Source organism: Choristoneura fumiferana, chromosome 3 (assembly GCF_025370935.1).
Source record: "Choristoneura fumiferana chromosome 3, NRCan_CFum_1, whole genome shotgun sequence".
NCBI classification, from domain to species: domain Eukaryota; kingdom Metazoa; phylum Arthropoda; class Insecta; order Lepidoptera; family Tortricidae; genus Choristoneura; species Choristoneura fumiferana.
In genome coordinates, this window is record NC_133474.1 from 8960331 (window position 1) to 8977234 (window position 16904).

The window sequence follows — 16904 nt, forward strand, 5'->3', positions numbered from 1 at the left end:
ACTCAATAACAAGTACTTCACGGGTTAAATTTCAATTACTTTAACGCAGTTGCTAAGCATTTTAAGCTCATCGTAATTCATATGGTGAAATGGAACGGGTGACGAAGCACAATAATGAACGTCTCTGCATCGGAAAAAGCAATTTTTCGTAAAAGGTGACGAGCAGTTGACATTAAACTATTGTATCTTAGATCTTTTACACTAAAAAGCGTGAAAAAAAATGTATAACAAAACTAACAACAACAAAACAATAGAACCAACTACAAAAAACCATGAAAATAACTTTCTACCAGTCTGAAGTCGGCGCCTCACCACAGCCAGCAGGAGTGGTACTCGTATACCTACCTAGTTGATTGTGAGTTAGACGATTATAGGTCCACTCCTGCTGGCTCCGACACCGACTTCAGACTGGTAGAAAATTATTTTCATGGTTTTTTGTAGTCGGTTCTATTTTTTATTATTATTTTGTATGAGTTATTAGTCATACATTCTTGTTGCACCGTTTTGTGGCTGTGTCAAGCATTTAACTTTTGTTCTACTAAATAGTGCGGCCACATGCAGTCGCTCGTCGCTCGTTTGCAGCGATTAATCTGGTCACGTGACCCCATTTTGAATGTCCTGCGTCTCAAAAAAGTAGCGTCAAGTCACCGCATCGAGCAGCAGCGACAAGATGACTACTTGCAGGAATGATCTTGGTCTTGGAAGCTGATTTCTTAATCTCATTTAGTAACAGTTGTGGCAGTGGTACAAATAAAAGAAATTGAAGTGAATGAAAAAATAAATAAGTGTTTTTGTCGAAATTGAAGTGGTTACTTTTTTCAGCAATAAAGCACAACATTTACAGCTGTATCGCTATATGACACGTGACCAGATTTGACGTTGAAACCGAGCGTCGAGCGGCTTGCATGTGGCCGCTTCTTGATAGTAAAAGTACGAGGTAATGCTAAAATAATGACAACTAGTTTTTAAATACATTTTAATGTCATACGAATTCGTAACAATCATAGTGTACTTGTATACTGAAATGGCACAGCCATAGATATAGAGGTAGTGAGGTGTAGCCAGTAGTCGGGGTCCAGGCAAAGGCCGATGCTTCGCAAAGCAGTCTCTGGCGAGACTGATCGTATTCATAATCTTACGACATAATTAATCCGTGTAACCTCTTCACATCGTCATTGAACATATCGAAAAACTGACATGGCTCTACTTTAGCTTTCAAAAAAGTTGTTTTGAGACAGTTTTGTCTTTCGGAAACCTTTGTCCTCCCTTTTTTCCGAACAAAACGGGGACTATGCAACACTGTGGCATGCTCGATATTTCTATGGTACGGTTTTAAGGTGTATTAAATATGATTTTAATCTAAACTTTGTTTTCACGCCCGTAATAACAGACTTTGAAAGCCATACTTAAAAACCTCACGCAACAGTGTGCCATCTAGTGAGAGAAAAAACGATAGCCCTCATTGCAATCGTGCGACGTGTCACGTTGGGCTGGTGATAGGGTTTTTTAGTAACATACATATTATCAGTCGATTTTAGTAACACACGGGAAATGGCGGTTGAAACGCTTCAGAGCTTCATCCTGGTATACAAAATTACACTTAAAGTACAATAATATAGTCAATACATAAAATTCTTGAAAGATAAATACAAGCACTGGTAAACAAGGAATTAGTTTATCGCTTGATAAAAAGCATAGGATTTAAATAGGCCATTTAAATTTCATTTAAGGCGTTATTTATCGCGTCATTATTCGGTAACGTTTAAACAATATCATTTTTATTCGTTTTCAGGCTCCAATAAATGCTCTATTTGTTGAAGTGCGACGCTTCCATTGATTCGAACGCTTCCAATTTGACATCGATCCTGAAAAACAAAGATGTAGTTTTAAGACAAGCCATTCATGTTAGTATAATAAGTATGTATATTTTTTTTCTGATTGAAAGCAGACTTCTTGTTAGACTATTAAATCAACGGGCTTCTAATAGACTCTCGTTCGTAATTCCTTAATTACCGCCCTTAAGACACAATGTACTATTAATACAGTAGGTACTTTAGAACTCGACCCTAACACCTCGATGAGACTTACTTGTCGAATGCGGCCTGTATGTCGTTGACCTTGCTGGGGTGGCAGACGATGCAGGTCTTATTCTGCGCGACGTCGAACAGCGTTGGCAGCCACCGCGCCGCCGCCGCGTTCGCGCTCTCCGGAGTCACTGCCGCGATCGCACACACCAGGTCCCTGCGCATAAACAATGCAATTTTTTTTAGCCATTGCTGGGCAAAGGCCTCGCCTGCTTCCTTCCACTGGCCTTTGGCAAGATGCTCTTGTCACACCAATTTATCTAGAATAGATCGACCCACTATGCCGAGGTCCGTTGCCTCATAGTAAAATCAGAGCACACAGACAGATAAATTCCACAGGAGGTAAATAAGACATGTGTTACTAGAGGCTGGTTTGGCTTCACGCGCAGGCATTTATATAGAAAAAGTTATGCGGTTGAAAATTAGATATATAATGATTTTTCGAAAATTCTACCTACATATCTGTCTCTTTCTAAAACGCTTTTCTCTATGCAGCAAGTATGGCGCTATTTGCATGTGACGTCACATGCAAGTATGTCTCTCTGTTTAATCTTGAATTTCAAACTTTTATAAGCCTGTTATATGTAAAGGTAGCTTAAAAATTGTTTTTCTATTCAATAACATGCTTTGTCAATCTTTAATTTATAAAATAAATAAAAAATACTCAAAAGCCGTATTCTTACCTATTATAGTTGTCGCCAACTCGCTTGAAGAAGTTGAGCAGCGACTGCGACACGACGTCGGCGGTGCATTTCTCGTTCTCCACCACTTCGAACAGGGCGGTGCTCTTCGCCGACGCGAACAGATCCTCGTCGAATGTGCCATCGGCGAGGTACTCTTCCTACAAGTAACATAAAAATAACGGTTCAGCAACGAACGAACGAATAACGATCGCCTATTGGGTGTTTTTTTCTCTCGGAACTAGAACACATTTAAAAATTAAAAAAATATATAAAATATGGCTGAGGCTGGGAAGGAAACCAGTTCATTCCGTGATACGTACTCCCTTAGATACCTAAAACTGACAAATTTTAAAAAAACTGTCTCTTAAACGTTTTTTTTCTATGCAGTAGGTATAGCGTTATGTGTGAGGTCACACGCTAATATTTATTTCTATATTTAATCGTAATCTTCTGCGGGATAGAATTAGAAATGATGATATCCGTAGTAGAACTAAAGTTACCGACATAGCCCGAAGAATTGTGAAACTGAAGTGGCAGTGGGCGGGGCACATTGCTCGCAGGACTGATGGCCGATGGGGTCAGAAGGTTCCCGAATGGCGTCCGCAGACTGGGAGACGAGCTGTAGGCCTCCAACAAGATGGAACGAAGACTTGGTTAAGATCGCGGGATCGCGGTGGATACGGAAAGCACAAGACCGGTCTGAGTGGAGAGCCTTGGGGGAGGCCTATGTCCAGCAGTGGACGTCTTTCGGCTGCCATAATGATGATGATGTTCATTCACCGATTACGATATAATATATATTGTCTTACCACGATGGACTTGGCTTTAGTATAAGCGGCGATAGCGTTCGTGGCGCGGTAGAGCGAGAAGACAATACGGCCTTCGCCTTGTGCGGGGCGCACGCCGTAGCCGTAAGACAGGCCGCAGCCTCGGATCAGCCGCCACATGGGACCCTGCAATGTGTGTCATTTGAAGATTTATAGAGGTAACCAGTGAGGAATACTGTCACAGTTTATCTCAAATCTGGCCACGTGGTGCGAGTCAAACTCTAAATGAGAGATACATATGTTTGAAAAGCAAAAAAAAAGTTAGTATTTCATGGTATTTCTATGCAGTGTGATTTTTTCGGATTGCGAAAGTGATTTTTTATTTTTTTTTCTGTACTTAGAAAAGTAGAAATGGGAACGCATCTGAATATCGAATGTTAAAATATCGAATATTAAAATATCGAATGGGTCATAATATCGAAAGGTTTATTTTCATAAAACGTAAACTTCTCAGGATTCATTAAAACGGCATCGTATAGAACCCCTTAGGTTAGGTTAGGTTACATTTATAACAATCTAAAAAAAAATACAGTCATAAGAAAAATACCTTTTCGATATTTTAATACATTCGGTATTTTAACATTCGATATTCAGATACGTACCCGTAGAAATACTTAAAAAACAGTAAATGCTTATTTGTAAACCCTTTTTTGACAAATTTCATAGTTTTACGGAAAATTATACAGAATAAACGCTCGAATAATGAATGACCCATCAATTAAAGTCCGTGACTGTAAGGGGAAAAAGGTGAACATTTGTATACCTCTAGCTGAGTGAAGTAGTTGAGTGCGACGAGCAGCGGCGCGACGTCGGGCAGCGCGAAGCCGCGCGGGCCGGGGCTCAGCGCCGCCACGAACGAGGACTCCACGCCGCCCACGCCCACCACGAACCCGCCGCCCCAGCCGCTCAGCAGCTCCGCGTCCCAGTACAGAGAGGGCCTGAAACGGCAACACCGTTGCTGTATTATTCGGCAAACTCTTTGGCCACACAGCTCGGACTCGCGACGGAAGAGACCAGAGAACCCTTAAAAGTCCGGTTTAGACCCGCCAAAAATCGTGCAAGTTGCATTAGGTACATTACAAATATCTGACACGTCGTACTGACCCTAGAAATATAGTCGTATCTGGCCCTATAGCACGAAGTGCAAAATTCGAACTTTTTATCTCGCCGTCCCGCTGACGCTAATATTATTTAGTACGAGAGTGAGAGGAACGGTACGCTACGAACTTCGATTTTCGAATTTCGTAGTAGCCCTCCAGATATTTATGCACATTTTGTTGTGTCAGATATTGTTGTTGGTGACTGTATTACACCATTCTTTGATTAATAAGCGTTTGTAAGTTCCTTTCACACTCACGTAGCTGGCTTTCCTTCCCCGGCCTTCGGGAACCGTTTCCACGGCTCGACGCTCAACGGATACCGGTCGAAGTCAGTCGCTAGATGGAGCCACACATTCGCCGTCAGAGTTTTGAACGCGTTCTTCGCATCTTGCAATGCTACCGCGGCGGAGTCGCCGCCGGCGTTGAGGTGCTCCACGAGTTCCTTTAGGAACCGGTGCTGGCGCAGGACGGAGCTCCAGTGGATGTTACTGTCATGGCTGTATAGGGAGTCGCGGAGAAGGTCGTATACCATTTTGTGGCCGCTCCTGCGAACCTGCGATGATAGTATATATTACTCTCAGAGTGAATTGCACCAAGTTACTCTAAAATTTGCTGTTCGTAAATTAAGGAGTTATATTATAACTAAGGAAATAAGGAAAAAAAAATACCTGAGCCACGTCGTTTATAAGCCTTTGTGCGAACACTAGTAGCCGTTCCTTGGTGATTTCCGCGGCGTACAGCACTTCGTACAGGTGATTTACTACAGCTTCATAGTCGCCTGGCTCACACTGTAACATCATAAACGTAATTAAAGCATTAAGCTCTATTTAGACCATTCAAGAACTTGCATACAGATTTTGATATTAAGCTCGGAAAGTATGGGAAATTCTTATGTCATTACTGTAATATGTAGACATTAACATGGATATGCCCTGAAAATAAATATTAAAACTTTACTCATTGTGAGTAAACAGCTTGTATAGCGCGGGGGACGCCACAATGAAATGGTAACTGTATATTTCCCATTTCCAATGCATTTATTCATGCGTTTAATATCCACTTATAGATAGAGAAAGATCATGGGACAACTACCATTAAATGACAGGATATGTCCATGCAAACTCTGAAAACACCCTTTCCGAGTTCTGAGGCCATATTGTATAACGCACTCGGCCTCAGAGTCGTTTTCATCGCTTCTTTCTGTCACATGGTATAATATCAAGGTATAAAGAGATGGTGAATGCCTAAGGTTACGAATTAAAAGCAAATCACGCCTTTCTGAAAACAAAAGAACACATACTAACCCTAGTCTCAACATGCACGTAGTTCCCAAACTGTCCCACAGAGAAGTTCCCCGACCTTCCGAAGCCCATGTCGTTGTTAAACAGCACAGTCAGCTGCTCTGTTTCAGAGATGACGTCTTCATGAGGCACCAGTTCGGCGCCGCGACGGACGGGGCACTCGGCGAGCGCGTTCAGGAGGAGAGGCAGCCATTTGCGCGTGCTCTGGTCCATTGATGTCGTGTCGAAGATCAGGTTAATCTGAAATGGAGGGAACTTGTTAATTGTTTGGATTGAGGGCCTATTTCACCATTCATATTATTTTATGTGACTGTTACCTGTGTTGTCATCTGTTTGTTTTGCCTACATTTATTATTAAACTTGCACCGTTCGTTTGTAAGTCTATTTGTTTGTTTATGATTTTAAAATTTGCTAATCATTTTACGACCAGTTCCTGGTATCCGATTTAGATGAAATTTGGTATACATATGTAAATTCTGCTGGTCCAGCCATGACCCTTCAAGTTACTTAAAACAGAGGCCGTATTGCCTAACGTTTCTGACGCACTCGATCGCAATCATATGACAGGTTTCCCATACAAAAACTGTCTAGTTCTAGACTACTAGAATTGTTTTGTTTTTTCTTAATTTATTGATATATCCTGTCATTCCGACAATTATGATGAACCTAATGATATGTCAAAATTAGCTGAACCACTTAGGCTACAGAGGGCGCCAAAAAATAGGCCTGCATACAAACGCTCGAAACACATCGCCCTCTTTCGGACAGTCAGGTAAAAAGAGCCCTCTGCATCTTATTGGTTAAACAACCTTTTGATTTACATTGAGTACGTACATAAACGAAGTTAGTCTTGACACTGTGCACTCTCGCGTAGATAGGCAGCTGCGTCAGATCGAAATGCGGACAGGGCTCGGAGTCCGGCGTCCACGTGGATATCTTGTGGCACTTGAGGTTGTCGCACGCCGGCACCGGCACTGCGGCCAGCGTGCCCGCGGGCGGCGGCCGCTGGGAAACCACAGTTAATGTTGCAAAGCAAAACTCCCTTAAAATGACAGTTAAAAAAGTAAAATAATTCTTCAATGGTAAATCGAATGGTAATTTTAGGGTTCCGTACTTCAAAAGGAAAAAACGGAACCCTTATAAGACCACTTTGTTGTCCGTCCGTCCCTTCGTCGGTCTGTCAAGTCCCTTTATCTCGTGAATGCATGGAGATACCGAGTTGAAATTTAAACCATATACACGAGTCTACAGCCCCTTGAAGCTGTGAAAAAACAAATTTCTAAGTTAACGTAAAAAAAATGATACGGCCGTTTATGACGCAAAACATGTATATTTCGACACTCAAGGGCATCAAAATCTATAGGGTATTTTCCGTTGACCTGGCGTAGTTACGGGCACGGCCACTCGGCGGCCCAGACTGAAAGCCAGTTCTGTAAATCAAAACTAGCATTTGCTTATACCAGCACTCATTGTCAAGGTGTAAACCTATTCTGTGCCTAATTCTACGTTTTTCGTCTACTTATTTATACTATGGCAATAGTGTTTTTTATTTATTTAAATCTGCCTGACTACTCCATCAGACCCTAGATACCATTCTTGTTCAAAGTAGATCCTAAGATGATTCTATCAAACCCAAACAAGGGCTCGTTACGTTTTTCGGTCTTGGAGTTCCATTGCCTAGCTTCCGCCTCCATCATCAGATCAGCTCGATTGTACCATAATCAGTGAAAAGAGTACATTAAAGATGAATTTTTTCATCAAAATTCACTTCAAAAACCTAACTTGCTATCAGTTGATAAAATATCTTACCTCGTTGAACTGTATAGCATTCTCTAGAATCTTGGCCTTCGCCGCGAGACCACTCGCTCCGAGTCGCTGCCTTTGGGCTTCAATTCTCTTCTTTTCTTCTTCTGCCATTCTGTAACAAAGTTAACTATGAACGTGCCATAACCAAAGACCAGGACTACTCTGAAATTCGACATTCATATAGTACCGTCTCGCTCACTCTCATGTTACATACTATAACCGTGAGCGATTTGAATGGATTTCATGTACACTGCTGGTGCATTCATGCTAAGGTGTTTAAGGCCATGGTGGTGAATAATAAACAGGTCAGTAAGCTACTAACTGGTCCTGCAGCTGTATGCTGGGCGAGCCGACGATGGTGATGAGTTCATCTGTGAAGTACTTCTGCAGCACACCGAGCCAGTACTCGGGCCCTTCCGAGAGCAACGCTTGCAAGTCTTGTTGCGGGTTCAGGCGGGCGACGAACTGCAAATACATAACAGACATATAATTGCTTTAAAATAATAAGGGATGATTGATAGTGATAATAATGATAGAGCTTAATTAAGCTCACTTAAGTAATATTACGTGGCAAAGCAATTTGAATTCAATTACTTCGGGAATAAAGTCGAACTGCCGTGTTATAAAACAATAGAAAAACAAAATTAGTTTTACTTGGTTACATTTTCATAGGTCCGTAATTCACTTGAACTTATGTACATTCTATTGCACATTTGGGCGGCACTAAGCTTACAGCCCAAGCCCTCTCATCATCAGGAGCTCTTTGCCCAACAGTCAACGTGTATAAAGCTGGGTCGCTTACTGATCGAGCCGCTAGGCGAGCCAAGCGCATGAGGCATGATTTCGTTTGATATAAGGCTCAAAATCGCACCGAAAGGACGCTCGCTCAGTGAAGATTGAGACCCGTTTAAGACGAATTTTCTACAACTTACGTCCTGTTCATTCTGCGAGTAAAGTGCATCCCCAATGCACCTAAACGCGATCGCATGGTGCGGGTCAGACTCGAGTCCGGCGAAGCACTCCCGCAGCTGTTTCTTGAGCAGTCTGTTCAGACGGTCCATATTGAGCGGGTCGTTGCCGTCGCGTACGCACTTGAGACACCTCGTGGCCTCATCCCGGGCTTCTTCTAGCTTGTCCACTGGCACGTTATCCAGTTCTATTTTGATCAAGGAAGCTATGTTCTCTGTTAGGTTGTAGGATACCTGAAATATGTTATGAATGCCTACTATTAATAAACGTGAATATATTCCTCTATGATTCAGTTTGATAGTTCCCTAGCACTCATGCAAGACTAGATATGTAGGCACATAAATTAACATAATAGGTAAGGTACATTACAGACTTAATATACTGCGCGTGCGTGCACGTTCTTTCACGTTAAAACAGCTGGGCGCAATTGAATGAAATTTGTTACGTAGATAGTTAGAGATTTGCAATACCACTATAGGCTATTTATTATCCCGATATTCCTACGGGATCGGAATAAAATCTTGAAATATCAACCGCTAGGATTATAGATTTCAATTTGGCACGAATGGTTTATATGCAAAAAGCGACAATTTAATTTAATTGGAATTCCCATGGGAATTTAGTAAAATTCAACAGTGGGTAATTGTTTACGTGTGCGAAGCCGCGGGTAAAATCTAGTCCTACTAATATTTATAAATGTGAAAGTTTGTAAATCGTTTATTTGTTACTTCTTTACGTCTAAATCGCTGAACCGATTTAGATGTAATTCAGTATACAGATAGTATGAGTCCCGGGGAAGGACATAGGACAGTTTTCATCCCAGAAAATTGCAGTTACCGCGGGATAGCGATAAACGTATTATATGGGCAACAGCTAGTTAGACATAAAGCTTTTTCTATCGGTTTTTGCCGATTCCGCGTATCGACTGTGGAGACTTTTATAAAGTGTGTCTGTCTCACATCGCCGGCCAGCGCGTCCTCTCGCTCGACGAGGCAGCGCTGCAGCGGCGCGGCGGCGGTGTCGCACAGATAACGCAGCAGCACGGCGCACGCCGTCAGCGCGCGCGCGCCCGCCGGCTCCGTCAGCAGCGGCCCGCGCCATCCGAACAACACCTGTACGGACACTAAACTTAGCAGGGCTACTACGAAATTCGAAAATCAAAGTTCGTATCGTACGGTCCCTCTCACTCTCGTAACGCAACCAGGCCAGCTCAGCCAGGTATAAACGCTCTTAATCGCTCGGTTTTATGATGCGATAAACGCTGCGTTTGACGCACATTTAATCCAACCAATCACAATCCACGCAATCGAATCAAAATGCGCGTAAGACAATGTGTGGTAATTAAATTATCTGACAGAGATTGATGTGCGTCAAACGCATTGCGTTTAACGCAGCGTTTATCGCATAAAATAACCGAACGCTTTAGAATCAGCGGAACGTCAAGATACAAAGTTCGAATTTTGCACCTCGTAGTATAGGGCCAGCAGACACGTCCCTAAAGGTTGTCATTGATAGGCACAAGCTACACAGAAGAGACGTGAGACGGGGACCCTTGAATCAGTTTTCAATTATAGAAACTAAATATATAGAAACGTTGCGATCCAAAGCGATAGAAGAGACGAGGCGAAGACGCCCTCGCCCCGTGCCCACTCCGTCCGGGACGCGCCCGCGTCCCACGTCTTCCGTGTGGCTTGCACCTTACATAGTTATCAGAAGACGAAAGGCCTTGTTGATTGTCTATGTAAATTACAAAAATGCGGAAGCGCTAACTATTCAGCATTGTTGCAATTATTGTATAGTTAATAAATAACTTTTAAAAAATGTAAACAACAATCCATACTAATATTATTAAATGCGAAAGTGTGTGCTTGTTTATGTGTTTGTATGTTTGTCCGTCTTTCACGTCGAAACGGAGCGACGGATCGACGTGATTTTTGGCATAGAGATAGTTTATGGGCCAGTGACATAGCGTCACTACTTATAAAAAAACTCGTACCTCTAAATAGATAATTTTTCTGAGTGAACTTTATGAACATTATCTTAAGGTCCAATTTTATTCACATATTGATTTTAGATACGAGATTTTTTCAAAGTACGATAGGTCACTTTTTATATCGGAAAAATTAACAGTTCCCGAGGAAACAGCGCGCGATAACCGAATTCCACGCGGGCGAAGCAGCGAGCAAAAGCTAGTATAATATGAAAGTTAGTACAACAGCGTTTTTGGTTATGACTATGTATTGTTGCTTTAGAGTTCTGGCTAGAAAAATACTCTCTTCAAATGCCATTGTATTTAGTAATCGGTTTTATTTTTTGCTATATTTCTTTTACCCTTTTCTTGGCAAATTGAAACAAGTGCACTGAATTCAAGCCTCGTTGGATTTGTTGTCAAACTTAGAATCTAAAATTGCTAAAAAGTGGCAAGAAGGGTAACGATTGTGATGCTCTGCATGAGATTTGTGTATGACATGTCTGTCTATGACTAGGATATTTGAATTGTGTGTGTGTGTGTGTGTGTGTGTGTGTGTGTGTGTGTGTGTGTGTGTGTTGCAGGTTTATCAAAAATTTTCATAAAACTATTTTGAATAACTGCAAGAATGAACTCTACCTGTCCACAGTCCTCAGTATCTGCAGGCCACTGCTCCTTGTATTCACCATAGCTCGGCAGAGGAGGGATGGTCTGCCACGGCTTAACCCATGGTTCTGAAATTTCTCTTCCCCTCTGTGAAGAAATATGATTTTTAAGCAGCGCTACACCCAATAGTACTAGTTAAACTAGTGTTTACTGGATGTCTTAGTGTGCGTGACTCACAGCACCAACAGGGACTAAGGACACATTTACATCTACATTCATAAGATGTAGAGGTACAGTGAAAAGATGCTATCACCATAAATAAATCAACACCCAACAATAGCCCTTTCGAATGCAGCTGTTACGATCGTGCGGGCTAATTACATTTGAATTTGAATTTGACATTGATTGTACATAAGGTTGACTGTCATGCATTTGAATTTTGAACTTGATATGAATTTTACATAAAGTCCGTTGTCTTAATTCTTTTCATATTTGGCTGGGTTCAAAAGGGAAATGTTCAAAAAATGTGTCAATGAGAATGTAACTGTGGGCAGAATTGGGCAGCAATTTGTACTGACCTTGGTAATGATGTCATCTTCTACAGTCTCTAAAGCTTTGAACACGTCATCTGCCTCAATTTGACCAGTTAGTATGATTGTCAAATTCTCAGGCCTGTAGAACTTCTTGTGGAAATCTCGTACCTTTAGTAAAGCACAAGAAATATTTCCATTAATTATTCAGTTTCTTGCCAGATTCTTCTTTACAGAGGTCTTTACTTTCATGATTCTCACTCATAGTCAAAATACCATAAACGGGACTTATCACACTATTTTTACACAAGTAATATTTAATTTACCTCAACGTTTCGGCAACATTACAGTTGCCGTGGTCACGAGTAGACGAGTAGAGTGGTAGTAACTATATAATATTTACAAGGAAAACTATAATGGTTAAGTTTGCTTGAGAATTATTAGTACTTTAAGTTTAAGAGTGAATAGTAGCCTAATGTATAAAATATACCTAAACTTGGAAGATTCCATACAAATTACAAAATTCTTAGAAAAATAATACTTCATTTTTTCATAATGGCTACGGAAACCTATCTTGGGCGTGTCCGACATGCTCTTGGGCGGTTTTTTTTTACATTTAGAAGTGCTTGTCATAGTCAAAATAAATTGAAAAATTAAATAAAGATATTTCGAACGTGAACATTCTAAGTGACAGAATTCTGAGGTAACAAAATAAAAAAAAATAAAAAAAATGTGTAACCTTTTTTTCTTTTAAGTTGGTTTAAAATGGTAACTGCATTAATTAAGGCAATGGCTTTTAAGTATTAGCTTACTTTAGTGTTGTTGGTTGATTCTCTCAAATTCTTAGTGATACCTCCAGTTTCAGCAGAGTACCCACTGTTGGGATATGCTGCCCGTATTAGGCGCAGTTCACACCTGAAAATAGTTTTAATAAATGACAAAAAATTTAAAGTGACACTGTTGCAAGTGTAATTAAAAATGAATGCAGTATGGAAAACTAAATAAATTAGCAGTATTAATAGTTATTATAGTCAAAACCGTTCAAAGCAACACCAGTAATAATGACATAGGTATCAGATGTGAGAACCAAGAAAAAAGTCCCAACACAAACACAATCATATATACCAAAATAACACTGGTTATGGCTACCAACCATGTTTAACTACCACTTATTGCTGTCCCTTTGATGACGCTACATAAGATTTTGACTAGTTTATTTTGTTAAATCTACAAGGGCGTCGCCAGCCGGTGGCCCATGGGGGGGCAAGTTGATATGGAGAATGAGGGAAGTATGAATTCAATGAATTGCAGTTAAAGTCGAGAGCACAAACAACAAACTTTGGCACTCAGGACTTTGGTTTGGTTGCTTTACATTTGGCAACTTTTTTAGAATATCGAGGGAGGGGCAGCTAAAATGTTTTCAAGTGCTATACCCAGAGTGATTACTTGCCACTCTTTAAGGCCACTGTGTTGTGGACACACATAATAAGTCACTGTTTGGCTATTTTACTGGTCTTTAGTCAGGACTATATTTAATTTTAAAATAAAATAAGTGTAATTTGAAACTACTTACCTACTGTCTGCGCTATTTTCTCTTCCTTGCATCTCGCAATAAACAACACCAGCATCATCACCGTCACCATCCACATGATGGACTTCGGTTATAAAGCCGTGGTCCGTGAGTGTCGGATTTAGTATGTGGTCCAAGTATATTGGCAGCAATGTCAACATACCAGAATCACCTGCAGTGTATATAGTATAGCAGGTGTGGTCGGTGTCGGTCCAAGCATTAGTACCATGAGCCATACACCGATTAGCTAGCAAGTCTAGAATACCCTTATACGGGTATCGTTGGGACCCCAGAAAAATAAGATGCTCCAAAGTATGAGGCAATCCATCGTCATCATGTGCTTCCGTTGCTGTAAAATAATTATGCATTAAATTATATGACAACAACTACAAATAATTGAGACAAGAAGTTAAACTACCGAGACAGAAAAATCCATTCACGAGTGGTCCCTCTACATTAGCGATAATTACGGTCAACCCAGTTTTGTCTGATACGTATTTATTGACAGGAATTACATCGGACGCTTTTGTAGATGATATGAGTTTAAAATGAGTCATTTTTTTCCCCTAGCAGACAAAAGGTGCAAAATTATAGCAACAACACTGCTGAGTTGAGACCGGTTTCCTTATGACAGCGAGGGTGATGGGTGAGGTGACTGACAGGCGAATTGAGGCAATAGGCAAACAGACTATATATACTTAATATGATCCATGAGGTGACAAAACAAAAGTGACAAAACCAAGAAGCTTATAGACACTGGAGTTAGTAAGCTGAAACATTGGTTTGAAGTAGACATGGTAATTCGACTCCGAAGTGATCTGAGGGCCTACTCCGAAATTCGAAAATTGAAGTTCGTGTCGTACCGTCCCTCTCACTCTCGTTTTAAATAGTACAAGTGTCAGAGGGATGGAACTACACGAACTTCAATTTTCGAATTTCGTAGTATTAACCCGCTGATTAACTATTCTAATTCTAAATCCAGCTTCGATAACCGATTCTGCTTGAGTGGTGCTTATCGACTCAGACTCCTTTTTTGAACCCGGTTCTTTAAAGAAAAGTGATCATTAATTTGTCTAAAGCGAAGGCTAAGCCATAATAGTTCTTTTTAATCTATAGGTACCATTGGATTTAGTACACATTCGATCCGATCCAACCTGATTGCGCTAGTTTCGATAAGTTACTCGGCGTTGGTAACTCTTCAGAGTCGATAACATTAGAAAGGATGAGGGGTCCGCTTCAGGATCAAAATCGAATGTTTTGCCTGTTGAAGCTAATATTATTTCATACGAGAGTGAAAGAGACTGTAACATGTGAACTTCGATTTTCGTAGTAGCCCCCCAGTTCGTATTATATTTTGCCGCCATGACGGATCATGACTAAAAAGTATCACCAACCTTAAGAAATCATGACATATTTATTAATAACAAAATAACATGATATTTACATCGGCAGTAACGATAGAGCCATATTTCCAATTTTTTTATTGAAATAATATGATGGCATCCTACGGAAATTTGAGATATTGAAAAAACTGTTTACGGTTTGTGCTAATGTTGCACTCTGACAGCAGAAATTTTCAAAAATATTCCCCATGGATGGCGAATGAATCCGCCTTCGTCTCATAGTTCAGTATAAAATTTCCAGTGTCTATATAAGCTTCTTGGACAAAAACAAACTGTCAAATACCTACGTGACATAAAGTGTTACTTGCCAGAAAGAAAAATAATAAAACCGTGAATACACTTGCATGTTCTTTGTATATAAACTTGTTTACCCGACTGCCCGAAGGACAGTTATTAACTTGCGCCACTGAGCGGATTCAGATGAAAATTGGCACCCAGATAGGTGTATTTCATCTGGACACAAGCACAAAGGACAGTTTTATTATGAAATTATGAGATTCGATTCTATGCAACATATTAGTAAACCCCCTATCTGTATTACGAATTTCATTCTAATCCGTCCAGCTGTTTCAGTAACAAAAATACAAACTTTCGCATTTATATTATTAGTAGGATTCTATTTTAGTGATTTTAATTCATTCTTTTACCCTAAAAATATCATAGTATTATGTACGTCACGAGTGGTTTACTAATATGTTTCATAAAATCGAATCTCATATTTTTTTTCTCATACTATCATTTCTCATAATATCGATGAGAATATAATTTACATGTTCGAATAGTAAGAAGATATATCTCATAATATTACTTTGAATAAGGATAATAAAAAGTAATTATTTCAAGGAATAATCCTTCTTTACATTGACAATTTTGCATGTAACTAATAAATAGAATAGTACTACTGTATATGTGTTCTGTATTTAATTTCCTATTCCAATTTAACTTGCTATATCATTAGCAATTCGGTTATAGTTAGAAAGAACTTATTAAATATACAAAATAAAATTATTATCAACACAACACCCAATGTTATACCTTTAAACGCGCAATTCTTGTATATATATATATTTCGGGGATCTCGGAAACGGCACCAACGATTTCGATGAAATTTGGTAGGTAGGGGTTTTCGGGGATGAAAAATCGATCTAGCTTGGTCTTATCTCTGGGAAAATGCTTGGTACCAAGTTTTAGCCCTTGCCCAAACATTAATATTATTATGTGTCATTACGGTTGTGAATCTGACAGTTGTGAAGCGTTAAAAACACCCAAGCGTTGTTTTAACTGTAGTTTTATATTAACTTAACCTTGATTGGGGGCAGTAAGATTCTGGCGCTTCGTCGGCCGCTGCCGCGGCACGCTCGCCGCTCGCTGTTGTGGTCGCAGTTCTAACCTAACCCAACCTACTATGTAGCTGCTGTTCTGTTCTGGCGCTTTGCCTGCTGCTGTTACAGCACGCTTACTTTCTTTGCTGGCTTTACTTTAACCTTACCCATTCTTATGGTAGCTGTTAGTTCCTTTAACAATGTTATTACGCCATGTTAAAGTCAGCGCTATTTAAAATTCCGTGTAAATACAATAGTCCAAACTAGTATTTTGCTATGCCATTATGCCATAAAACAATCGGCGATATTAATGTTCTGCTATTTAATATTCTGTAAAAGTATATTCGGCGATATGAGTGTTCGCTATGTAATATTCTGAGAAATGACTATTATTCGAACTGATAATTATGCAGTGATGATTATATGCAAAAGTATCATTCGGCTAAAAAAATTATGAGATACCTGTTATTCGAAGTGTAATTCGGAGAATCGATATTATATAATCGATTTACCGTAAAGTTCGTGGTAAATTTCAAATGTGATTTCGCATATGAACTTCGAAAAACTAAGTGGTGTGAGCCAAGGTTTGAATCCACGATTCTCTGCTTGAGAAGCGATAGGTCAAACCACTATAGGCCACCACGGCCAATAACATGGCGCCAACATTAGTATTGACTAACAATGTTAGAGCCTAGTTGTTGGCCCTGGTGGCCATAATAATAATCACGTATATG

At 40.2% G+C, this 16904-nt stretch overlaps 1 protein-coding gene across 1 annotated transcript; it reads right to left on the minus strand.

Moving 5' to 3' along the window:
- Positions 1–962: 962 nt before the first annotated feature.
- Positions 963–14131, minus strand: LOC141426501 (uncharacterized protein C05D11.1-like). The gene is made up of 18 exons (XM_074085437.1): positions 13864–14131; positions 13449–13794; positions 12688–12790; positions 11924–12046; positions 11379–11492; positions 9730–9882; positions 8734–9003; positions 8124–8266; positions 7805–7913; positions 6830–7000; positions 5999–6235; positions 5363–5482; positions 4952–5247; positions 4358–4532; positions 3577–3720; positions 2768–2925; positions 2089–2241; positions 963–1865 (listed from the first exon to the last, which is right to left on the minus strand). Exons 1-18 carry the CDS (start codon positions 14000–14002, stop codon positions 1808–1810), a joined length of 3012 nt encoding a protein of 1003 aa, XP_073941538.1. The 5' UTR covers positions 14003–14131; the 3' UTR covers positions 963–1807.
- Between the last annotated feature and the right edge of the window lie 2773 nt (positions 14132–16904).